Source organism: Tetrao urogallus (genome assembly GCF_951394365.1).
Source record: "Tetrao urogallus genome assembly, chromosome: 9".
NCBI classification, from domain to species: domain Eukaryota; kingdom Metazoa; phylum Chordata; class Aves; order Galliformes; family Phasianidae; genus Tetrao; species Tetrao urogallus.
Genome location: NC_136822.1, coordinates 14642327 through 14669430, shown reverse-complemented (window position 1 = coordinate 14669430; position 27104 = coordinate 14642327). Strand labels below are relative to the sequence as shown.

At 40.6% G+C, this 27104-nt stretch overlaps 1 protein-coding gene across 1 annotated transcript in view; it reads right to left on the bottom strand.

The window, feature by feature from the left end:
- The window catches only part of ARMC9 (armadillo repeat containing 9), a gene marked incomplete at both ends in the record, with an annotated part of 53818 nt that overhangs the window by 5772 nt on the left and 20942 nt on the right, over nucleotides 1-27104 (bottom strand). The window contains 14 exons of the mRNA XM_079539943.1: nucleotides 1340-1469; nucleotides 4280-4404; nucleotides 7654-7769; nucleotides 8469-8573; nucleotides 12917-12975; nucleotides 14367-14457; nucleotides 15520-15594; nucleotides 17424-17500; nucleotides 18289-18428; nucleotides 19691-19814; nucleotides 20726-20816; nucleotides 21796-21888; nucleotides 22827-22938; nucleotides 23668-23702. Coding sequence (XP_079396069.1) covers nucleotides 1340-1469; nucleotides 4280-4404; nucleotides 7654-7769; nucleotides 8469-8573; nucleotides 12917-12975; nucleotides 14367-14457; nucleotides 15520-15594; nucleotides 17424-17500; nucleotides 18289-18428; nucleotides 19691-19814; nucleotides 20726-20816; nucleotides 21796-21888; nucleotides 22827-22938; nucleotides 23668-23702 — 1373 coding nt within the window. The remainder of the gene's footprint in view (nucleotides 1-1339; nucleotides 1470-4279; nucleotides 4405-7653; nucleotides 7770-8468; nucleotides 8574-12916; nucleotides 12976-14366; nucleotides 14458-15519; nucleotides 15595-17423; nucleotides 17501-18288; nucleotides 18429-19690; nucleotides 19815-20725; nucleotides 20817-21795; nucleotides 21889-22826; nucleotides 22939-23667; nucleotides 23703-27104) is intronic.

Sequence of the window (27104 nt, the reverse complement as noted above, 5' to 3'; positions counted from 1 at the left end):
ACATATCTTTTTAACAATGGATAATGACTGCAGGGAAGCACAGCCACACACTGAGGGCAAGATACTCCCTATTTATCATCTCTTGCAAGCTGAAGCCTGAGAAATAGCCTCCCACCATCTGCCAAAGCACAAAGCAAGCAATTTGGTCACAACATTCTCATGGTCTGTCTGTATCTGTAGTAAGTGCTTAGCTACTGTTAAGAGAGGCAACACTGAAGTAAAACCAGTAATGCTGGGATAGTATGACAACTAAGCACTTCAACTGCTCAACAGCGATAATTTGTTGACAGTATATTATTTCTCAGATCTCACCATGGAAGTAGCACAACTGGAATATATTTATGTGTATATATATATAAAAGAATCTGTACACCACATAGAAACAAAGCTCTAAGCAAATAATGCAGTTCCCAGGAGTGCTGGAGCTTTAACTGACATGGGTAATTAAGCCCTTCTGAAAAATCTGACCCATGAAGAGTCACTAAAACCTTTAACGCATCTCCACCCATTCTGTGTTTTACTTTTGGAATGTATTTGCTATTAACATTTCTATACTCTCACTGTTTAAAACTTGGCCCAATCAAATTAGCTTTAGGAAAAAGCTGTTAACGTCTGAAGGACACATGCAGGTCCTGAAAAACCTTGGTCAATCTTGGTCCAACTCCTAATGAATTCCTACTTCTCATCCAGGATATAACATCACCGTCCTCCATACGACAAAAGCTGCAGAGGGCTCAATGTACGAACAGGAGAAGGAGAGCAAGATCTCTCTTCTTTTCACAGAAATTGTTTCAAGACAAAGTTGAAACCCTCTACGGGGAGAGCATGTAATACTGACTTCCTTGCTCTTCCCACATAGGAAACAAACCATCAAGGACTGCAGTCAGCAATGCCAGCTTCTCAGCATGTTTAAACACAGCATATCCACTTAAATGCTTAATCTCTCTTCTGTACATTAATTCCTGCCCTCTTCTCATAGCTACACCTCTTTCTTTACTACTCCAATGATTTTTCATGGGGTACAGTAGAGTCATTTACGGAAGCAATCAGGAAGTTTTACTTGCAGAAAACCAGGCTGTGCATACATGTGATGTTCATTAGTAACATCTTGCTTGAGGTTTCTCCCATTCTGGACCAGATGCTTAGAAATTGAATGGCTGCCTCTGGCACTGCTAAGGGTATTTTGTTTGGCAAGCACTACCACAGCTGTCTCAGACCAGACTACATCATACATCAAATGACTTCACAGATTGCCTGCCTTCACAGCAGCATGGAATTAGCTGGTAAATCCCCTCAGACTCCTCTCACACTCTTAGATACCTATCTGGATAAATCATACCTATGAGAGTGCCCATTCACTTTGTCTTGGGTGAAGTCAGTAGACTGGGAAGACAAGATATCACCAGCTTCAACGCTTCGGTCCATCCTATGGCCTGATGAGAATATTTTAGATGGCTTCATTTCAATTGCTGTTTTAAAAGGAAACACAATTCAGTGAGGAATTCTTAACAGTTTGCTAGAAACACAATCAAGTAGCTGTGTGAAAGAAAGGCAGAGACAGAAGCAGACTACTGAGTTACTGCGGCAGAGCACTCTGCTGCTCATCAGCTGAGCCAAGCTAACTGCATGTGTGCATACTTCTGGCCCCTTACAACTGCAAAGTAAAACACGCTTGGATCATTTTCAAAGTAGCTCCACTTTGCATTTGTGATGGGCTAGGAACACGCAGACCACCAATTAACATGTGTCAGTTAATATATGATGCCTTATTAAAGCCACAGGAATGCAACCACCTGCACTGGTCTGTCCATATCCACAGCAACAGCTGCCACAGCAGGCAAAAAAAAAAGAAGTGTTCAGGACACCTCTGTCAGAATTGAGCTCTATTACATTTGCTCAATAAATCTCACCTTCTGCCTTGTGCTAATGTGAAACAGGACAGTCAGCTTGCTGAGAGACACAAGAGTATCAAGATGTGCAAGTCCAATATGAGGGCAGGAAAATCCCTAGCTCCATTTCTCTGCATTCCTCCCATGCCTGCGACAGATTGCCCTCCTGTTTATTTGCTCACATGCTGATAGGGATAGAGTTCGGGCCCCTTTCAGACAAGAACTTGGCTGCCTAGTGCATACTCTGTCTGGGATTCACTGTGAGTGTAATAAGATGACCAAGGTTCATCTTCAGTCCACAAGTTTTCTGCTTGTAGCAGGCAAAAAAAAAAGGTCAGAATTACTATTATAGACACATTTCCAAACTGATCACATGGGAAGATGGTCCTAGACAGAATCAGAAAAATGAGAAGGCAACACAAGAACAGGTGACTAGATCCAGGTGCAGAGGACACAGACAACAGGAGAGGTTTCTTGATGTTAAGTTTTGCTTCCTTGAGACACGACCTTGTTGATATCAACTGTTCACATAAAGCTTTTCTTTTTACTCTTGGTCTTTCATTATTCATTTCATGACTGGAACTCATAAAACTGTGAAAACCAAAGCATTTGTGTGATGCTGAAAAACACAGACTCTGAAATGAGAAGCTTCCTGATACTCAAGTGGTCATTAAATTGCATATTCTATTTCACAGCAACAACATTTGACCGGGCATTGTGAGAGCCTTTATAAGCAGTACAATCTAGTTATCTTACTAGTATCCATCTGCACACAGTTTTGACTGAAAATAGTTAGCAAACGTTTTCAGAGGATACAAAAAAAGGTTAGAAAATATGAGGACATTACAGTTGGCAGCATTTTCTTCATCATGAAAGCATTAAATCCATTCTCTCCTTCAAAAATTAGCATTTGCTTTGCTGACTTGCTCAGATTCCCTTTGCAAGCCGCCCCACAAATCTCTGCAAGCAATCCACCAGACAGCATCAGCAGCACAGATAAGGAGACAGAGGTCAGCGAATGCATTTCACTGGCAAGATATGAACAAGATGTGGTTCAGAAGGCACACTGGCTCCTGGTGGCTGCATAATGCCTTGGAAATAGCATCCAAAGGAGAGCTGAATCTACAACACGCTTTAAAACAGCAACTAGCAGCACATTTTATACCTGCTTTGCTTAATTTCCTTTACAAAGCATATGTACAACTCCATTTCTTTTCCTTCTGACTTCCCTGTAGAGCAGGCTTAGCTACACTCAGCATGCTACTGCATATAGCAAGGCTCAAGGACAGCAGCTCTCACTCCTGCACAACAGCAAGAACCCAAGTGCCCAGCTCAAACAGGAGCTTCATCTGCTTCTATCATGGCCTTTCAGCATGTTATATTTATCAGCTCTAGGCATTATGCAAATGGATTCCTGTCTGCAAGACCTTGGTTACTTTTCTCAGAATCCTTTTCATTTCCTCTAGGAAATTCAAAAAACAAGAAGGGAGAGAAAAAAGCTATGTTATTTCTTGACTGCTTCAAAGCATATTTTTCAGGAAAGTAAAGGCAGGCTTTTGTCTGAGCTTATTGGTAATTCTGTACTAGACGTGCTGCAACATCCTTTATTTAAGTTTGCAGAACATTTTGCCTTAAAACTCTAATTGGAAACGACAATGAATCCCTGCAAACAGGTCGGAACAGTTACATCAAAAGTTGCACGATTCTGTGGATATTAGATCAGAAGTATTTCAGAAGCCTATAACCTCTTAAACTCCATCACATGTTTCTGAGCTCTCACGTCCAGATGAGCGTGCACTGATTTCAGTGCAAGTTGCAAGGACAGAATCTTTAGCAGCATCACCCACAAAGCAGCTACACAGCACAGAGCTTCCCATCCTCCACAAGCTTTTATGGTTGCAGTTGCAAAATGAAGTAGATAACTGCAGCTGCCTTGACTTTTATACAGGGGTCTGGCCAACGGAGCCTGCAGGTGCCAGCACACAGTAATTCATTTAGATCTAAACAAGGCTGTATTTGATCAAGTGAGTGGCTTTGCCTGTTGGGAAGTGCACTGTATCTGGGCTGCGGCTCTTTCCCTAGGCAGAGAACGTCATGGAGTGAAAGAAAATCCACTTAGCATGTCGGAAGCCCTGGGTATGATCCCTGACCCTTCCACAGGAAGGGAGATGGAGCGAGGCAATGGAGACTATTAGTGTCTGCTGGGCACACATCACTTTCTGCAGCTGTTCATTCAGCTGGAGCTGAATGTGGTCCCAGGATCACGCAGGCTGCCCCAAACAGAGGGCATGCTCCAAGGCTACATTGAAAATAATAATTCAAAAATCTACAGAACACGTTGGGTCCCAAATGCTTGCCCCAGTCAAGACAGACACCAACAACTTCCTTACATGAAGAGGAAGCGCAGAGGTCAGCAATGCCAGAGCTGCTCCCGGCACAGAGAGGAGGAGAACCGCTCAGCAGAGACTGGGAATTTTCATCTCTATCGTGACAAGAAATGGAATCGTTTTCTGGCCTGGAGGAGAAAGGAAAAGGCAGGCCGGTGAATATTTGCCGTTACCTGAGCAGAAGTTTGATTTTCTTCAAATTGCCTGTAATAGAAGACATTAAAATCTGTATTTTTCATACAGCAAACTAGTGCCAAGGCCATAATTTAACTGCACAACTGTAGCTTCCCCAGACCAGCTGATGTTGGACGTATTTGGAAGGAACATTTTTTCCTACAGCAATGAAGAGCCAAGGAAAGGAAACTGTACCTCCTTACAGTCTGAAGACCCAAAATACCAGCATGACACTTAAAGAAAAATACTACAGCAGTGGGCCTGTGAGGTCTCTAGTTCTCAGCTTTTTCATGCATTTAAGTTTTGCTCCTGATTATGACAAGGATTTCACTCTATAGAGAGCAATACACAGCACTCATTTAAAGGAGGTAGGATGTAGAACCGTAGATTTCCCAAGTTAGGCGGGTCAATGAGAAATCTAAGCAGCTGAAGATGAGAAAAGGAATGAGATGGCTTGTTAATAAGCAATAAAACCCAGGAGAAGGGAGAAGGATGTGCAAACCATGAAAAAAAAAAAAATGGGCAGACGCAGAAAGTTTCCCTGTCCAATAGCAGGTTAAGGCAATTAAGCTACATTTCTAGTTAGAAAGGGAACATTCCAAGGAGGCAGTTAGTGATTTCTCAGCTAAACCAGTTTCTAAGGAAACAGCTAGCAGAATATTAAGTAGCTCAGTCCCCCTCCAGTGATCTCAGCAGTGAGGCTTTGGAGAGAAGGGAAAGGAAAAAAAGCAGCCTTGCAGTATTTCCTGGCTCCCCATAAAGCAAGAGCTTGTCCGTACAGGGATCCCATGACAATTCATCTGAAATAACCAGAGACTTGTCTGCGCTGGGCAGTCAGAGAAAAAACAGCATGGAATATCAGCTCCATGTGCAGTAGCTCCTCTGTATTGATTTTCTGTGTGAATACTCCTATTCAGCACCAGAAATCCCCCCTCTTCTTTTTTGACTCCTGAACCAACAACTCATTATAGCATCTCCATTAACAGCATTCTCTTTCATCATGTTTTAAAGATGGAATATGTTGCATCAAGTCTTGCAAATTTTTTCTGCAAACATCTCAGGTAATTCAAATTGCCCCGGGTTGCTCCTAAGTAAATATGCTACACAAGAAAGTAGGAAGTGACACTTCTCATATTATTTCATCTGATGGGAATGTGAGCCATCTGAACCATTTAAAATATGAAATACATCCACTTCAGATATTGCTTTCAAATTAAAGCAGATAAGATTTCACTACTTGCATTGTCTTGCTCTTGCAAGGCTTCCTATTGGAGGATTTCTCATTCTAGTGAGTCAATTCTTATTAGAATTAGAAAGGCATAAAGCCACCAAAGTGCATCAATTACTGAACAAAATCTAGTTCAAGCGTGCTCATTCACTGCCTTTTTCTTGCACACAGATGTGTAAAAAGGTGGCTTTATTCTGCATCTAGCAGTGACCTGAAGCTGCATTACAGAGGCTGGGGAGGTGTTCAGAAGGAGGTTCATGCTTTGATAAAACACAACACTGGCATCACTTGGGTAATCCCAGGATTCTGTTAAGCAAACACGTTACCCAGGTAGATGGTGCAAAAAAAAAAAGAGGCATTTGATCATTTGATCAATTTGATCATAGAGAACATTCCTGACACATTAATTGTAACGCATTACATCGCACCAGGAAATAAAAACTATTTCCCCTGATTTCACCTGTTTTTTCCCTTTGGAAAGTCACTTCATCTTCACGTGCTAGTTTTCCTTCCCACTTCTAAAGCAGGAATGTAAAGCTCGAGACACTCCAGTAGTAATTAAGACTTACTCTTGAAAAATACTTTCTAATACTTTCTAAATATACAAAATGCTAAGCAGGGCTACCTTAACAGCTGGTGCTGTTGAGTATGAGCAGTATGAGTCCAGATCTTCTAGTCCACTATGGGAAAAACACCATGCAGGGGAAGTGAGACTCTGAACACAGACCCTACGATGATGTGGCACTGTGTATTTAATCATGCATTAGTTGTTCAGACTTCTAAGGCATGCAGTTGTTTTGCACGACTGCAGAAAAAAAGATTATCTAATCTCTATGCTACTAATACAAGTTTGTATAAATGAGATGGTGTTTTCTTCACACACACTCTCTTAATATACAGGAAGAGGGAGAGGGCCTGCAAAAGCTCTGGACATTGAAATGGTGCAAAAGCTGATGACCGTGAGAAATGATGCAGACTCCAAATTGGCATCCAGGTTACAGCAGGCAGAAGTAGGCTCCATGCTCAAACAGAGGTCATTCTTTCCAGGCTAGCAGTCAGAAAAAATAAAAATAAAAACTCAAGACTGCGCAGGACAAATTCTGCTCTGCAAAAGCCAAAGCTTTTCTTTCTGCCTTAGAAGTGTGTGTTTCATTCACCTTCCCTAATTTTTTTTAGATGTTTCCTGACCTTTTTTCATCCCCAGATCTCATATGCTATACTTGTCCACACTGAGACCATAGTGACATAAATCAATATAATCCCACGTGAATTGTACTGCTGCCAAAAACAAAACTCCACAAAAACGTAACAGTTGAAAAGAAGCGTTTCTGGTGAATCAGGAGGGCTCCAAGTCAGTTCACTTGCTTGTTCAAATGCCACTGCAAAATAGTGGTGGAAACGGACACTGGTAGGATAAAGTTGGAATCACTCCCCATCCACAACAGTAAGCTCAGGTCAGATTCAGCTATACACATACAACTACTGCCTACATCAGTCCTCTGTTGTCTGAATGGACCTTCCACCCTAAAACGTGGAAGAAATGTATTTTAAAAACTTGAAAATACGAACATGGAAGCAGAAAGCAGCAAAGGAATGACATGGGACAGTCTTCAGAATACCGAGCTGATAGAATCCCAAGCCAATCCCAGGTTTTACACACCCCATACAAGCTACAAACAGAACACACTGCAAGAAAAAGAAAGGATTATGAACACAAGGAATATAATGCAACTTCAAATCAAACCGATCAGTAAACATTTGTTCAACTTGTTAAATTACGTGACGTCAGCCAACGGATGTTTTTCTGCCTGCCTGCAGCATTCTCCATTCTGTTTTGAAGTGATCTTTAAAGAATGACAATGGCAGTGCACTTTCAAGTATGGAGATTTTATTTATCTGGAAGTAGGAAGCATTTGTTTGTTTTTCAAGATGCTTTTAAAAAAAATTCAACTTTGCCTCATGTGTTTCAACTTACGTTGGGTATAAACTTCTGTGATAACCTGGTGTCACAGGTCTCTGGAGAGGCTCATCTATACTCTGATGGACACCAGAAAACAGCTTCCTCTTGGTCTTTGGAGTATGAGTCATTATCTGAGACGAAGGTAATAAAGAAATGGAAAAACAAAGAGAAGACAGTGGGAATAAAGGTAAGTGGAGCCACTGAAGACATTCTATAGAAATACTACATTGGAAGATCAGTTGTGATTCAGTGCCACAACATACAACTCCCAGTGATCACTACGGGCTGTTCCATGACATTTATCTCAGGTCATCTCCATCACCACCACAACCAGACTGTGGACTCTGAGATCCAGAAGGCAGACACACTTAAACTTGTTGCAGCATAATAAATGACATTCATGCCAACTTCAAGCTTTTTTACTTAATGGCTTTTTGATGCTTGAGGTAAGACATACAATACTCGATCTGACATAAAGCCTGAATAATTAATCTTCAGACCAGAAATATTCCAGCATTAACTTGCTCAGCACTTGTCTTTGTGTGTCACAATCACTGACCTAGCACTAGAACCCCAAGGCTGCCTTCAGTTTCTTATTAAGCTGCAGCCTGACCACCTCATGAAGGGGCAACTGCTGTTCTCAAACTTACTCTACTTCTGAACTACAGCTAAGAAAAAGAGTGAAAGGTGTGGACTGCTATGCAGGTAGAACCTATCCTTTAAAATAAGGAATTGAAGACAGAATGATCTTAGAGGGCAATGAAAGTGCTGAAATTAAACACTTAATCCAGCAAGTTCACTTGTTAAGGGTCGTGGAAAGCAGTACTTACTCCCAAGTATTCAGTTGTCAACAGCTTCTCTCCTGTAAGCTCTCCCAGTTGAGGCTGTAAAACCTCGTCTTTGTCCAGGTCAGCCTCCATGATGTCATGGTCCTCCTGCAACAGCAACACGCAGGTTATCTGAGCACAGGTTCCGAGGAAGTTTTCATTTCAAATTTACTTCTCACTTCAGTAGTCACTTAGATGATATGTACTTTCCAGATAAATGACTGTCAGTACTGCACATGTGAATTGTAATGTACAGCTAATTTCTACCAAAAAGGCAGACATCCAGATACAAGCTCAAGTGAGCTTTCAATGTAATCAGAAACTAGAGAATCTTGAGAGAAGAAAGATCAACACCTTCCTCCAAAAATTATTCAGCAGAAAGCACAGTTTGCACTTCAAAGTTGTCATCCTTCAAATTTCCAGCCTCGAATAATTATTCCTTGACCTAAGAAGGGCTCAAGAAAATCTCAGTACTTAGCACTGTTGCAGGACACCCCATGCTAGTCTGAAGAGATGCAATGCTCCATCCCTAACAAGCAGCTGCTATGAAGTTTGTAGTTGTAGTTCTTACAGATCTATCCATACAACCAACTTAGTTATGCAGTACAGACTGAAAAATGTAACCTAATGCTGTTTCTCAGCCACATTGGAGGCTTCCCTTCCCCCCCCCCCCCCCACTATAATTATTTTCCATATACAAATTAAAGTTTTTCGTAAGCACTACTGAGATACTGGATTGTTAAGATAAGGTTGTACAGGACCTCAGGGAAATGTTCCATCTGCCTTCCTCTCCCAAGGAAAGATATGCTACAATCAGCTTGGAAGTTGGTAGGTGTGGGAAATAAGCCAGATCATGAAAAAAAACACAGATAAACACCTGTAAACTGTCCAACAACCATCTGTATCAAACAAAACAGAAAGACTGCACATATACTGTGCTTAGACAAAAAAAGAGTTACAAAGACGGGCTTTAGAATTAGTTTGCTAGGAGTTTTTTTTTTTTTTTTTTTTTTTTTTTTTTACACAGTATGACAATGCAGCATCAACAGCAAATTGTTTTCTTCAAGAACAACAGAACTCTTGCTCATTACGCAGAAAAGACAGACCATCACCCCGATCTTTCATCAAGCTTTTTCCTGCATGCTGTATTTAACTTTGCTTCACTGATCAGCTCGGTGTCCCCAGGTCCCACCTCACCCACTGTGCTGGGTGACACGTTTTGTCACCTGGAGAACTCTGAGTTCTGGTTCCTGGGAAGGATCTCCCTGCCAATCTTGCTCCCTGATGTTATTTAACACACCAGGTAACTGAGCCTGAACATGCTCCTCCTCTGGCTCCCTGTTTGGAAGAAAAGCTTTGACAGATGTACCATGCCTCCATTGCTGCTAAAACACAACTGCTACCCTGTTCACTGCTGCAGCACACACTGGAAGCAAAGCCCTTTATCATAATCATAGAATTGTTAAGGTTGGAGACAACCTCTAAGATCATCGAGTCCAAACATCAAATAACACGATGGAATCAATCCCACAAGTACTGTGATGAGATTCAAGTTGTACAGCAAATATCCAAGTGTTTAGGGAAAGTTTTGTGTTAATTATTTTTCACTAAATAACACTAATGTTAATAAGCACATGATGAAAAAAAATTAATACTCTTTATTTAAAAAAGAAAAAAAAAAAGCAGTCCAATTTCAGTTGCATATCAATGGGTTCTTTGCTTTTTTGTTTTGTATTTTTGGGGAGGGGAGGTGGTGGCAGTGATTAAAAAGGCTGGCTAGATTTTCTTTTCCCCCACCATTTTCGTATCAGACCTTCTGTAGCTATGAATGGTCACATCTCTCAGCTGCATCTCTAACGAATGATTTATGGGGCCTGGAGAAACCAGTTATTATCACAAGATCTGTTCAAAGCCAAAAGAATTGAACAACTCTAAATTAGACACAGGCAAAAGTGAGACAAACAAAAACAGCAACACAAGAAACCAGGAAAGGTAATAGCAACAGCATGGAGACACTTTGCATGCTCTTGGAAACAATAAAAGAGAAGGTAAAAATCAGATAAAGGACTCATTTTGTTGTTTCTTAAGTTTTGAGGGAGTGAAAATTGGTGCTGAGCAAATCAGCAACGTACCAGCAGGTCATCTGAATGCATGTCATAAATTGTCAATGTATGGCCGTATACCGACACACGTCTGCAGTAGTTTTTAAGCATTACATCAAGACAAGACTTCTGCCAAAGCCTTCCAAAACTTTCTGCTGTCAGATCACAATACCAGATGCTATCACAGGGCCCCAAAGAACAATAACTCTCAGCATTTCCAAAATACAAAAGGGCCTCAAGCACTGAGGCAGTGAGACAACAAATCTTCCTTTGCTTCGTTAAGAACACAACAACATTATGAGTTTCATACATCCTTTTGCTGTCACACTGTTTGCAGACTGTGTTTTCTGTGTATAGAGACTAACAAAGCAGGCCTACATGTAACAGAACAGAACTACAGCTCCCAGCAGCAATAAGGATTGTAAACTCGCCACAATCAACATTACATTGGTGGTAGTTGTAGAACTGCCTGAATCTGAATTCTTTGAACATAATAGCAAAGCTAATGCAAAACCGAAATCAGGCACTTTGTTTCAAAAGCCTATTGTTATTTTTTGAGTAAAACAAGGAGTGACCGAGGCCTGCTGTAATCACATGATGGTGGTAAGAGCACATCTCAAATTGATTTGACCTAGAGCCTTGGCTGGGACGGTGAGCAGCAACTTGTCCAGGGGACACAACTGAATAGGAGAAATCTTTTCATTCCCAAGAGCAGCAGAAAAATCAATCAGTCAGTGAAAACATGCATCACTACCATACAATCCAAAGCCACTGCTTTCATGAAGGGCCTCCTTATCTCTATGCTTTCACAACAGTAACCTTCAAATACGTGTACCAGCATTCAAGGGAAAATATCACAACCTTGGATCCTTGCAAAACACCGAAGACACTCAAAGCCTTGGAATGTCAGTTGAAAGATGCTAAGCAGGGTAATGAACGAAAGGAAGTTCTAATATGAATTCCTAGAATGACCACCTGCACATCAAGCACCAATTATGAGTTGGAGGAATGGGAAGAACAGGTTACTGAAAAACTCACTTCAGAGCAGCAGGAGGTGAAACAGTTACAACAATCTGATTAGAAAAAGCGTAGTACAGCTTACCGAACCCATTCCGGAGAAGAGAGAGAACTGACTAAACTAAAATCTCCACATAGCCCTAAACCTAGAAGTGCCACATAGCTCCAAAATCAGGGGAAGGCATCACAATAAAAAAGCTAAACGATGCAAAAAATAATAACAAAAGGAAAAAAAGATTACAAGGCTTTCCTGGACATCGGTGGATCCCGCAAAGCGCTACGCTCAGTGCTGGCTGTGAGCACACCACACCTTTTACAACATATTTACATTTTTCTCTGTTTTCACAATGTAACGGGTTCAAAGTACGTTTGAAAAATGCTCAACAACCTGCAGCAGCAGGGCAATTTTTGAAGTGTAACAGGGTTGTCACCGTTCGTTAGCATTTATGTGCAACAAGTTAGCAAATACAGACACAACAGGCTTGCTGAATTCTGCAGGACTTAAACTCTTAGTCCGTCCAGCCCAAAAACTCACTCTTTGTCTGTAAACTCAGTTTCCAGTAAAAATGCTCCCCACTGATATTTATAATACAGGACTGTCTAGTAGAGATCACTAGCTCTCAATGTCATTGACTTCCTTGGTGTGAATACATGTAGTTCAAACAGTATTCCAAGGTTCTCATGAAAGACTTCTTGAGAAGTGCCATATAGTAGACTTCATTCCCATACAGCTCCCAGTGTAGCTGCCCATGCAGCACTTTTTCAAGTCCTCCTTCCCATGCACTTACAGCAACGTAGCAATTGTAGGTAATGCAGCCTGACCTCCTTGCTATGGGATCATGAAATAACCAAACACACTGCATGCTTCCAAACCTGGGATCCTGTTACTCTGTGCAGTCAGCTTCTTTAGAAAGTGCTGAAGTAAAATCATCAGTATAAAAAGTGTTTAATATAGATTTGGAAATATACAGCCAAGCAGTTTTCTCTATTGTATCACTTCTGATACTTCCTATCTGCATTTTTTCCCTCTCTTTATGGCACTTCTTTGCAGATGTGGAATTATGGTTTTCCCTCACAACATACAACTTACTGCACACATCTCAAAATTTCTGAGTGCCAAAAGAAGTTGCCAGACATTAAACAGATGAGGATACCTTAAAAAAAGTTTATTAATTTTCTTGTTTAATGTATTCTGGAGATTAAATAGGACTTCAATAAAACAAAAAAAACAACTCAATGGAATAAACAAGATCTGGCTTACTGATAAGAATTCTTTCTGTCTAGAGGATGAAGGATTTCTTTAAAAGGTTTCAGAGGGCCTTCATGACTTACCTCCTCGTCCTCTTCTTCCTCTTCATCATCAGACACAATATTGTCATTTAGTGGCTCTTCTAGTAAGAAGAAAAATGAAACTGTGTAAGAGCACACATCCAGCTTGACAGAATCTCTAATTCTCGTCTCTCTTTTGGAGCAATATGATTCAGCTTGCTTCTCATACAGATGTGCCATTTTTTTCAGGACATCTATTGGAATTGTTTGCCCCTGTAAAGCATGCTAGAAATCAATTTTTATCCAGGAAAAAAATGCAGAAATAGAAACACTCTGGAATGGTACTTTTCTCACAGATCTCACCACAGTGCCCCAGCATATTTTCTGATGAGATGTGTGAATCAAAGTGTTCACTTGCAAAGTTCTCAATTTTTCAACTAGCTTTTAGTGAAAGATTCCACTTCTCTTTACAAACACCTCATTACTGCACTGTTTACAAATAAAAATACAGACTTGTGTAGAATTACTTACTGTAACTTTTGTGCAATACAGAAGAACACAGAACAAAAAAAAACAACGTAAAAGCAAATCAACAGCAACAAACAAAAAACCATCAATGACATTGTTAAATGCCAACGATTATGTGGACAAACAGACTTCTTAGTAAAAAGCACCCAGGCTTATCCTGCAAACCTTTATACTCAACTTTCACTCACCAATCTATCTGACATGCCCTTTATAAAAATGCCATTCTCACAGGTAGGAGAGGAGTGATTGTGTAACTTTGGTGAACAAATACTGCACAGTAGCAACATGGTGCTTAAATATTCTATTTGTTCCTTTGCAGAGGAACCAAAGATATGCTGTCTTTTTCTAGAAGAAAGCAGTCAGACTTGTTCTACTTTCACTGTACAGAAAAACTTCATCAGAATTCATCTCTTTTTCATTATTTGCTTTCTCCTTCCTCTGCCTCCCTTTTGGACACAGGAAACAGAAAACAAAACAGATGTTCCACCTTCTCACACTTTGTATTACCACAGCCCCTCTGACTCCTGCAACCAGCCAACATGCTCTCCAAAATGGAGGGTCTCAGCCCCCTGCTCAGAGCCACTTTGCAATGCAGAGCTCCACTCCTCTACAAAGTGAGGGGACAGGCAGGGACACAGTTACTGAACTCCACTTTACAAATTGTATCACCTGCATATTTTCAGCTCACACCTGTCTCCAGAGGTCTCTAGGAGGCCACTGGTATGAAAGAAAACAGCCAAGGTCATTTTGTTTACAGTCCCCAGACTCCAGGATTGAGACCTACGCAGCCTATTATTCCTTCTTTATATTCTTAACACAAAAGTCAGTTTTAAAACATATCAAATCCTGACATCCACTATTCACCCTCTCTCAGACCATCACATTATTGTCACTCTGTGGGAGTTTCAATGCCAAATAAAAACATGAGCCTACTTATGGCTTTGTGAAGATTTACAGCTCAGATAGCTGCATTTGTTCGTCTGACCTGAATAGAGCTGCTTGATAATAAATTCAATCTGTCGGATCATCTCTGCATTTCCTTCCTTGAGAAAGCAGCGTAGAATTTCTTCCATTCCCTGGATGGAGTGGAAAACACTGTCAGATTAGTATTTCACATGACCACAGTGACAGATCCGTCAGCTAAAATGTCATCGTTTTGATGGGAAAAACACAGGCAATGTGAAACAAACCACTGTGCTCTGCTCTAAGCACTCCTTTTTGTCCATACACTTCCAAAAGAAAAGAAATGCATTGTCTGGACTGCTTCTAGACTTAAATGTGGAAGTATTTGTGATGAAGAGTCATTTTTAACAGATCTGCCACTTCTGCCTTCTCAATTCAGTTGTCAACACAGCAGTCAACAGAAAAGGGCAAATTTGCATTCACAGACAACTGTGTGAAGTTCAGAGAAGGAAAAATCAAAAGCAAGACAATCTTCAGCCTTCTCCTTAACTCAGTTTCTTCCTTAGTGGACCTTACAGGCTTGATGTTGTGTCTTTAATCATGGAAGACGACATCCAGTGCCCTGTGCTCTCCTAAGTAAAACATCTAACAGCAGTTATGCCTGTATAACTCACTAGATCTGCTCTTAAGGTATAAAGGAAGGAACAGTTTCCTCCAGCTCCAATCAAAGCATGTTTGTTACCATCAGACTAACTTTCAATTCCAAGTTCTCTGAAAACCTTCCACCAGCTCTCCCCAGCCAACCATGTCCAGACCAGGCAGGAAAACAGTAGCAAGAGGAACTTGTACCCTTACTGGCTTGTTTGCTGGTGCAGAATAAGTTTACTGAGGGCAGGAAACAGAAGGTCAAACGAAAGCATCAGGGCCACATTCAGTCTACAAAATGCTATATGGACAACACTTCAAAAATAACACCTCCAACTTATGATCTAGAAAGAATCCTTTGCACTACTGGGACTTCACCTCTGGAAAAAGATCAGCAAATATGGCAAAAATGTTCAATCTGTTTATACCTGCTTGCATATCAAAGGTAGAGGGCCTCCTGTGGACGTCCTTCTCAAAATACCATGCTTCCTACCTCACAATCCTGCCACACAGCACCTGACCTGTACCCATATGTGTGCCATCTTCAGCATATGAGTTGACCTTTGTGCTATAAAAGCAGTACTGCTCACCATCGCTCTGGCTTCTTCTCGGACCGAAGGGATAGCGAGAATGCTGTAGAGTGCTCCATTCACGTATGGTTGTATCTAAGGAGAAGAAATATTGGCCAGTAGTCGATCACTAAGAAAAACTGTGACATTCAGACAAGTAGTCTGCAGCCAAAATTTAAGAGTGAAGGAGCAGAATAACTATGTTTAGAGAGTTTAATCAAGCTAGCCTACATTTGCAAAAATTCCCACATGGTAAGCAGTGATTTTCTTTATAGGACACACATACACTGTGCTACAATTTATTTAAAACAGTACTACTGTGTTTTGACTTTCTCTCCTCTTTTTTTGAAAATGCATTCTTGCAAATTGACCCAATGCACTGCCACCAAGGGGAAAAAAAAGAGGAAAGCAGGAAAAGAGTCAGTTTCTGACAAGCACTTGTGACAGTCCAAAAAAAATAGGAAAGGACAAAAAACTGGGACAAGACTGTGTCAGCACAAATGCAGACAGGCTTCACATGCTGTAGCCTTAAGCAGAATGATAAAAGTTGTAGCAGCACAGAACATCGTCCCGTGCTGCCTATTACTGTCCCTCAGCAGCAGCAAAAGTACTTGGTAATATGGATAGTGAAAACCAGCAGATCTGTCTAACCAGTTGTACTGGCATTTATGTGACCATCTGTGCTCGCCACTTACTGCTGGAGCACTAAGATCTTCAGTCATCCTCTGCTTATACCTTGAAAAAAGGAATAAGTGAGCTGGGCTGTGAGCAGAGGAAGCGAAGGAAGACAAGTGATGGGATTTACACAAGGATCCCACAGCTTCTCTAAAAGCTCTGCAGGCACCCAAGAACACTGCCTTGTACCATCAACAGCAAGCACAAACCTTCCGTCAGTTGCACTGATGCAAACTATGCCATAAAAATGCACTTTTGAAGAGAAATGTCAAGGTCATTCTAAGATACCAGTGAAACAGTTCAGTAAAAGTATGACAAGATGAAAAGATGACAAGTTTCATCTTAATTAAAACAGCAGTAGTAAAGAACTGATCTACATCCTCTACCAAATTTGTAAAAATTGGAGCTAACACATCACTGAAACTTACTTTCAGTTTAAGATATAAAAAACCCTCAAGATTCAATTGCTGGATATTGCCACGAGAACCCAGAGTCCATACTATGCTTTAACCAGACATCCCTAGACAACTTGTACTATTGTAAAGGAATCAATCTAGAGCATTCTCCTCAAAATTCTGCCTCTTTATGGTATCAATTTCATTGAATCTTTCTTTGTATTTTTCCTTGAATTCTACCCCACGGTTAAAAGAAGTGCATCTCTGCAGGGACAGCTAAAGCAATGTGTTATATAAGATAATTTTATCAGCCACGTATTGAAAACATCAGGTAGACATTAATTATCAATTTTAGTAATCGCATGCAAGCATGTCTGGAGAAAGAAAAGAAACTGAACCACAAAGTGGTGAAGTGGCAGGTTAAACAAAATGGTAGACAGGAAGATATTAGTCACTAGTTACTTAAAACATTCCTTAAACCAGTAGCAGTTCTGTTTCTTTGTACCCAATACTTTGCACGTCCTGAACCACACATTGTTCAAACCAGAGAGGATTTGATATGATATTTAAATAGCATCAGAAACAACAATCAAAAATGCACATGGATTGCATGATAACTAGGAATCTAGGAGACGTTCATTTCTGCCTATCAACAGGTGTTGAAGGAAGACATAATTACATCCAGAAAGATCAGTGTCCAGTGAAATCAAATTAACATCACTGTGAATTTTAGGACAATGTCAAACAACTTAATTAACAGATGAAGTTGATTTCCTTCTTTACACATTTCTTGAATGCCTAAGCTTTAATTTTCTTTTCCACTTTTTCCTTAACCTGAAGTTCACTACACAGTACCTCCTGATTCTCATGGCCAAGAAGATCAGAGAGAACTTTGAGTACACGGCCTGCAATCCTTGCACACATTTTCTTCCCTGCAAAGGGAGAAAGCATAAGCATGCTTAAAAAAAAAAACAACAGATCAGAGCAAGCTTCTTAATAATCTCTCAAAATCAGTACTAAATATAATTAATTTACACAGAGCAATACTGTTCCTTGTTCCTACCAAATGTTGCTCAACATAACTGAGTGAAATCAGTGGAGTTGCTTCAGAGTCATGCAGTGGTAATCGTGGACAGGATGCAACACAAAGGGATTTAACAATGGTGTTACTTTGCTTATACCAAGCAGCCATTTTTTCATCCTTGTCTTACTTTCATTTTTAAGAGGAAATTTATTTTAAGCTTCTTTTAAATCTCTCAGGCATAGAAAATAACACTGTATTCCTCTGTGGAATCTCTGCACTGTCCAAGTGTTTCCTGCAAGCATTCCACTCCACATGCTGCAGGGTTAACTCCTTCCAATACTGATCAAGTCAGTTCTGACTTACTTTTATACAAACAGATCTCTTACACAAGTATCAAGCACCCTTTGAAAAGGAGACCTGGAATGTAAGAATGGCAGTTCTCACATGCTGATCTAAAAAAGGAACAAAATCTTGGAGAGTTCCACTGATTTTGGTCAAGCTCATCTCCATAGTTCAGGATTCTTCAGAAAGAGATGGACTCAAAAGTACTGGTTATAACATTCAAATATCACTGGTTATTTGGGTTTCTGCTACTAGTTATGGTCCCTTTGAAGAATCCAGGAATACCAATAGAAGCTTTCAGGATCTTCCCTATTTATTTCTTAGAATAAAGCTGTAATTCAAAATGTAATATACCTGCACTCCTCAAACAAAGATTCATGAACAAGGCAACAGAATATTCTAGTGTGTAATCAGAAAGGCTATCTGTATCCGCCAGGACATCAGCCAGCCAGAAAATGAGCCCATCCTTGATCATTGCTGACTGCAGGGCACGTCTAGAATTAAACACAACACACACACAAAACAAATGACAACATAAGTAGCTTTTGAATATGTTTAACTAACATGAGTGCATTAAAATCCTACTCCATCTACCTGCCATAAACTAGCTTGCCAACAAAATATAAACTACAGGAGAGCAAAGCAAGAAAGCAAGTGAGCACCTAGCCCCACACTGAGAAAAGAAAAAGAAAGTCCCTCATGCTAAGTGTCTGACATTAATATTCTCTAAGGTGAAGTGTTACTTGTTAAAAAGTAAAAAACTTTCATTAATGAAATTTTCAGTAGATTGTTTCACCAAAATGCTGCTGGGCCCTAAAACTCAAACTCATCTGTACTATCAAACACTGCTTTAATGGAAAAACCCTTTTCTCTAAAACTAACTTATGATTTCAAGCAATAGGGTATGAAGATTCATTCTATTTCATCTCAAGTATGTATAAGATACTATATGAGGAAGCAGTGCGTAAACTCATACAAAGCACATCTACCTGTGTTTCATCTACAGGAGATCTGCGTGAAGCAAATCCAAAAGCAGCATTCATTCTTCAGCAAGTCCAAACAAACAAAACCAGCAAAGAAACAAAACAACACAACTTATGGTTTTAATTGTACAGGTATTTAATTAAATACCTGTATTTAATTAGCTATTCGGAGCTGAATATGCCACCTGATTGCCAGAAAACAGAAGTCTAGGTAATACTTGCTTGATAAATGAGAACAACATCATGCATCTTACAGTATTTGCATGATATTTCTTTTGCAATGGACATTTTGAGTCAGAGTGCTGATGCAGAAGTAAGAAACAGAACAGCCTGTGCACAGACAACCTCAGGAAGGAGGATTAACAGTTTGAGGATGAAAACCCTGAAAAATGTTTGTAAAGAGGATAACAAAATGCAAGGGAATGTAAGTCAGCTGTTTGGTTTTTTTTTCCCTCCTGTGTGGGATCTTCAGAACTTTCTACATAAAGACTTTCAGTGCAGTTGCTCAGTTAAGGAACACATACAAAAGCACACACAGCTACGGCAGGAGACGTACATTTACTTGTGTCTTGATAGCTGGTAGGAAGTCAGGTTAATTCAGCCAGCAAAACTGAGTTCTCCTCTATAATAAATGACATTGCTTTCATCAGCCATCAGAGGGGCTGATGATTGTTATGGGAAAACCGAGCGCTTTTCTTTCCTCCCTGAACAGAGCCCAACTTAGCCCGCATTTCCTCTCCTGCTGTCACCACTGCATGCTGTGCTTTCATCACCTGAGGCTGAATTTCTGCAGAGCTCCCAGAACGTTCTCCCATGTAAGGGAATCCTTGTCCTCAGTTTTCAGTCTCTCCTCCAGCATTTGCAGCAACACTGGGTTCTGAGAAAGGTAGAGACGACCTGGTGCAAAGAGTGATGAAAGAACAGATGCTGAGATACTGATGCATGACAGAAAAGTTTCTTCTCCTTGGAAGACTAAGCTGGATTGACCTCCATTTCTTTTTCCTGAGGAGACACAATGTTGTGCCAAAGCCCAAACAAACCTGCACAAATGAGTTGTAGCAGAGCAGCTACTCTCCACCTCCTCACAGCATTAGAGGTCCCCAACCGCCCACTTAGTACCTCTGCTTGCACCACACAGAATCCACATGCTCTCTGATTTATCAGTTTTGTATATTCCAGAAAAAGAGCAGACACATCCAAAGAGCTCAGGAAAGTTAGGTGCCTTATTGCTATTGACTTTAAAAGCAATTTCAGTTCCAAGCAATAGTTAACACTGAACCAAAGGCTAATCTGGGACAGGCAGAGATACACAGCTGCACATACGCAACCAAAGAGGGAGCAGTGATGCACAAAAATTTATTCAGGTGAGGAGCAGGAAATGCAAGAACAGTGGCAATAAGGACCACCGTGCAGCCTGGTAGCAGGTCTGCCTACAGGCACTTCAATCACTAAGGAATATTCCTTCCCTTCTTCCCTCCCCCATTTTTTAACCCTCACAAAGAGGCTGAAGACTAAGCTGGGTAAGCCACCACACAGACCACAAATAATCAAATGACAACAGAAATGGTGCATATGCAATGTCAAAAGGAAAACTTTCCAGGTAGTGAAAAACTCTTCTGAATGCATGTGAGAGCAAATCCCCAGAAAAAGGGTGCCAGCAAGGCTCTACATTCCCACACATAGTGAACGCACTTGAAGTACTTGTGAATCAGTTTTATATGAAAATGCTTTTTCTCTCTATCAGTGTTACATGAAAATGGTTTTGCTCTCTTTTTCTTTTTCTTTTTCCCCTGCAGAGGATCTCTTACCTTCCGCCAATGAAGCAAAAGCATTGATGAGCCTTGCCATATACTGTCTGACCACCTCACTCTTAGACTGCAGTAATTTAAGGACATTTCTCTGAAAAAGAGAGCAAACATTAATAACAGCACACCAAAGCAGGTAAAAACAAACATAAGTTTTCTACAACATTGTAAAATTTTTGGTAAATTTGCAAAGCAAACAAGCATGGACTGCATACTGACATCTTTAAAATTGATAATAGGATTTGGAATTTTCCACTTCCTCTTTTTTTTTAAATCTTATTTTGGTGCGGTGTCAGGGGGAGGTCTGAGAGAGAGGCAGAAAATGAACAAATAAGCAGAGTACAGCTGCTCAGCTCAGTCCGTTAGAACAGCATGGTGTAGGGTGAGAATTGTAATGAACCAGCACTGGTAAACAGGAAATCTAAAATTAGTCCATGTAAGTTCATCAGTGAAGATAGCAGGGTTTTTTGGTCACTAACTGAATGTTAATGTCAGCTGAATAGAGGTGCTATTTCTTGACAACTAAGCAGCTCTAGAACATAGCAAGACCACCACCTTGCAAACCATTTTTATTCCCTGTTTTACACATAACTCTCCTCTTACAGAAATTTTCAGGGAGGAAAATCAGATCACTGATTAATTAATCCTTTAACTTTTCTAACAGTACAAGTTACTGTTGCAATGACAAGGTAGGATGCAGGCCCACTGCTTCAAACAACTGGGGACCCTCAGAAAAGTAACCTTTATGAACGAAGAAAACATGATAAAACACACTTGATAAAACAGGAAAAAAGCACACTTGATAGCAACAGTACTGGAACATGGTGAGTGAATCAACACAATTAACAAACCATCCCAAATTCACCAAAATACTGTTGAATACATGCACAATCAGATATTCTGTAGAGGTACTATGACCAAAGTGTTAATTCACATCTTATCAGTGAAACGGACTGAATGTTTTATCTAACAACACATCAGCACTCAAAAAGGAACACAGCATCTCATAAGCACTTCACAGAAAGAAATCAGCAGTATCACATACAAGGAAGAGGAAGACTATTCCAGCTGACCTGACACTTGCTGTGGCAGTCTAAGAGGTCATTACTGATGTAAGCCTGCAGGACAGTATCCCTCTGTTCTCCAGGATATGAAGTTGTCAAGCGCTGAAATAAACAAAAACATCAATAAACCAGAGAAATAAATCAATGGTAGGGTGAATTGATGACCACAAGGTTTCAAAGGTGCTGATACCACATGGCTGAAAATTAATTCTTTTCTCACAGGGAGAAGGAATTCAACCTCAGTGATCTAAGGGAATGCGATGAACTGCCCTGAGCTCGGCTTAGTGATCCATCACAGAACTGTTCCTTGGAAGCTGTAATCACTGTATCTGCATGAAGGACACAGCATTACTTCCCATAAAGTTAAAAGCCCTTTCAATACCCACAGATGCAGTGCTTTTCTAAAACACCTCAGAGTAGTGGGTTAGAGGGACCACTGGTCTGACCAGGAGGTGTTGCTTTTTTATTTGATATGTGAAAACAAACAATGAAGCTTGACCAGAATTTCACTATTACCATCTTTCACGTCTGTCACAGTGAAACTGTCAGCTTCCTTTTCAGCAGGAAAATTATGCTTCCTGTTGTCACCTTTAATTCTTCAAAAATATTATGAAGTTATCTGAGTTAAACAAAACTGTATGTTCCTGTAGAACACCTTCACCACGAAGGGAAAGTACCAGTTAGAATCAGGTAGTTCTTTGATACAGCAGCATTTAAGTGAATCTGAACAGAGCAACACATCGAAAATGTTGTTTTAGGCATCAGCTATTTCTTTGAAAACCATCAGAAACAACTTCCACTGAAGATCCCAGGAATTCCTATCTGGCTTTTCTCAAAGAGAGAGAGCACTGCCACATACACACACCTACTGCCAGGGTTTCCCTCATCATCTGAAGACCATCAGCAAGATTCACTGACAAAGACAAATGCTGCCTATAATAGTGACCAGCAGAACAATCACCTTGCCCACAAGATAGATTTTAGTTCTAGACCCCCCCCAGAAGAGACTGATCTATTTCTACAGAAGCCATCCTACTCACCCAGCGCAGAGCCTGCAGTAAGAAGGCCTTGAGACGATCGTTCCCTGCAAGCAAATCTTTCTTCAGCTTCTCATAGTCCAAAGAGGGCAACAAGGGCACATCCTGCTTCTTCCTACAATGCAAATAGGAAATATATTGAATTTTGATGTTCATCCAAACTCCTTATTTGGTGCAGATGATATCACTGAGGTGTCAAGAGCCAAAACAGGACCTTTGCTTCAGGAAAAGGGTCTCCACATTCTTATACATTTGTTATTTTTATTACCATTACCATGTTAGAATAAACAACTTAAGACAATGTCTTGAACTTGGGTTTTCTTCCACCTTAGATGCAGTTCACTTGTCATCACAATCTGCAGACGTTAAACAGCCAGCTGATGGTCTGAGCATCTTAAAAATCTCTCACCTCAGACACATTATCTTTACCCTAATGATAGCCAACATTTCCTAAGTTCAGCACTAAAAAAAAAAGATCCCAAAGTACACATAAAAAACACCTTACCAACTTACCAACTCCCCTTTTCCCTTGATTTGTGAGAAGCAAAGCAATTCCAACAATAGGAATGTATGGTGCGGAAACAGCACAGAAAACAGAGCAAACAGCTCCCAGGTGTGGAGTGACAGACTTGTTGGATTAGCAACATCCTGCTGAAATGAGGATGTTATTGAACCTGCCCACGAGAAGAATCCCAGCACATAGTGCCTGCATGCAATGCTCACCGAGATCAATGAGAGGAAGCATGCAGACCGACTCCATTTGCAAATGACAGGCAGGGCACTTAGGTTTACCAATCCCTCCTCCTGTTTTTTACAGTTATAAATGCAGCTCAGCAATACTTACACAGGTGCCAAAGATGCTCTTAACATTGTGGAAGCCTGGATCAGAGGAAAAAAAAAGGAAATTGTAACAGATGAGTTCAAATTTCACATCGGAACTAATATTAATGAGGTCCAGAGTGCTTTCTCTCACTGAGGTTTGCAGTTCCTTTCGTATAAAACCTATGTTGCTATTTAGAAACACAGCTAGAAAAGACTTCAATACTTCCCTTTCCTTCAAAGTAGTTAAAAAGTTAAAATCCCTTTTGTTATGATCTATCTGTGCTGTCTGCACTGACATACTCCAAAAACTCACTTCAAACATTCAAAAATGCAGAAAAGGGAGAGAGGAGAAAATACTCTCTGAAATCCACTGAGGAAGATGAAGACCTTTTTCATTGTCTCTTGACTTCAAAAATCTTAATACCTTAACAGTGCAATAATTTCCCAGTGGAGACATACCATGCATTTCACCCAAATGCAATTTCAATACCAATTGTCTCAGACTTCCTGCTGCTATTAAAATATACCTATACACACAGCCATAAATATGTAAAGAAAAGCCTACTGCAGACAGAAGGGATGTGGGACAACATGCCTAGGATAAGCTCCATTTAAGCCTGGATATTTCTGCTTTGCTGCAGCGTGACTCAAAGCAAAGGAAGGCACCACTGCTGCACAAGCCAGAGCTTAAAGATGTCAACACCATATAAAAGATGTCTTGTTTAATAAATATTTCTTTAGCTAGCACTAACTGTGCTTCATATTATGCATTTCAATGTCAACTACACGCCATGTTCACAGAATATTCTGTGTCACCTTTTGTGTCGGTCTCACTACTCACTTTCTATGCAGTGTCTCGTTACCATTTATGACTGCAAAACCCACCTCCTCTTCTAACCTAGCCTCTTTCAATGGGAGCTATATAATCAGAGTCTATTGTCAGATTTAAAACGGAGGGATTTAGCAGACAAAAGGCATGCAGTGCCGCAGAGAATACTGAGTTACACCAGCTGATGTCTTCACAAAGCTCATGGGTATTCTTTGTAATAGAAGGAACTGCTCTCTCAGATGTGAAATAAGCTTATACACACATTAGGAAGCATTTCATGCTATGTTTCAGTCAATGAATGACTGGTATACAATAGATAATTAACAGGTCATGCACTTCAGAATTAACCTGTCTTGACAGCACTCCTCACATAACCATCTTTCTCAACCAGCAGAGAAATCTTTCAAAATATCATATATATTTCAATCGTTTCCCCCCCGCTTATTTGCAATCATTTTTCTTAGCGTTTCAGACCCAAGAGCATCAGCCTAGAACCTCACAGGGTGAAGGCTTTCCCAGCCCTTTGGTGTTCCTGGGAAGCAATCTGGACACGGTTTTGTTACTTCAGGTTCGATTAGGCAAAGCAGACAGGAGGATTCTCAGGGCTGGCTGGTCCTTCACAGCACCTCCATTCAACCTGACTGACCGTGGGCAGCATCACTGGTAAGCAGAGATAATGCAACCACATTACAGGCAGAGACCTCCTTTCTTCATCTGCCTTTGCACGATTGGAATTAGACATAAGTAAGCTAATCTATATCCTTACAGTATGGCAAACTGCGTAAGAAATTGGCTGGAGACGTGTATAGCTCTGACTCAGCCATCAGAAGCAGACAATATTTAAGTGTGTAATTTCCTATCTCTAGGCCCCGATTTTCTTATCCAAAAAGGAAGGACACAGGCATCAGACCCTCCAGTGAGCTCTTCTTTGAGATCTACCAATGAGAGGCAGCATGCAAGTGCTACAAGCTATTGCTTTGCAATTAAACAACCAAACATTCACGGCACACAAACACACAGAAAGGAAAACAAGAAAATTAGTACTTGATTACAGCTGGACTAGATGATCCCAGCGGTCTCTGCCAACCTTAATCATTCTATGATTGTGACACAGAAAAATTCTGCAAAATAGCAACAGCTGATACAGTATAGTGACAACTCCACTATTTCCTAGTTTTGGGATTTATGTAGGTCTGTATTTTAAGGAGTTCTATGACAAGAGGAATTGCTAGGGAATCATATCGCTTTCTGGTCTGTTCTGGAAGCTCCGCCATCCAGTTGTTCACCTGGAGCTTGCAGGGCAATGACTGTGGGGTCTGTACTACTTTGGGACTAGCAACGGAGGTATCCCTGAGAAGTGAGCCCCATGGGCCCTCCACCTGCAGCTAACACACCATTCTAACACTTCACTTTAACTCCTGCCTGTAAGCAGGGAGCTCTTCCCCCCCTCACAGAACACCTTGTCCCACTCGAGGGGCAGGGTGCACATCCACCACAGATTTCCTTCCAGGCTGCACTCCAAAGCACGTGCTCCTCAGCCTCCCATCTTCCACAGTTCACAAGGCAGGTTTTTTTTTTTTCTTCCTTATTCATTTCTGTTTCATTTCTCTGGTACCGATCAGAGACATCCCAAATCTCAGGATATTTACCTGGTTAAGCACCACGGCACCATCTAACCCTCAAAAGCTCTGTGAAGTTCTACTTCTTGACTTGAGCATTACATTTATTAAAAGGAAAAAAATCACACCTAGACACAGCTGGGTCCTGCAGAGCAGCTCCTGGGTTTAATTAAAGCAAGAGCACTTTTAACACAACGAAGCCATATAATTCGGCCAGCATAAAAAAGACATTTCTTCACCAGTACACAGCAGCTCCAAGGCCAAGCTCTCACAAATACTATTGCTGGCAGGAGTGTCAGCGCAGCCTTCATCTTCTCAACACACCCCTACTATAGAAAGCAAAAGCAAGAGATTCCCAACAACAAAAATCCGCCCTGTTACAAATTCAATAACAAAACTCCTTTTGTTTAAGTTCTTTGCAAATCTTTAGCCGAAAGCTTTTAAAAACAGGCTTTGGTGTTGTAGACGAATGTGAAAACATGAAGTCTTCTACATTTTTAGGAACTAAGGGTTACATTAAATGAGGAAAAATTTCATTTTTGTCTCAACTGATAAGAGTTCGGGTTGCCTTCTCTAATGAAAGCTGGCAGAACAGAATCCTGGTTTTTGATCCACGTGGATCTTTTACTCTCTTGTTGTTAGTTCTTAAATCTAAATGCTGAACCCTCACATCTTGTCACTTCTGTGGCAGTAGTGTCCAAGTTCTAACTGCATGGTGTTTGTAAGAGAGAAAGCAAGAGAGAGTATTTGGGTGCAGGAAACTTGGATTTATTTATAACAACTGCTTTAAATAATTGCACAAGATAAAGCGAAGCCATCGGCACTTTGCATTCATAGCTGTGACTCTACCAGCAATAAATTCCTACTATTCTCCAAGGCTAGTCAAACCATTACAATCTTCATTTCTAGGTGATGAATCCAAGGCCACAGACTGAAACTCAAGCAGCCAATGGCGCTGTGAAAAGAGACCTTCCTCAATCTGCATCCAACACTCATCTCCAGACAATGCCC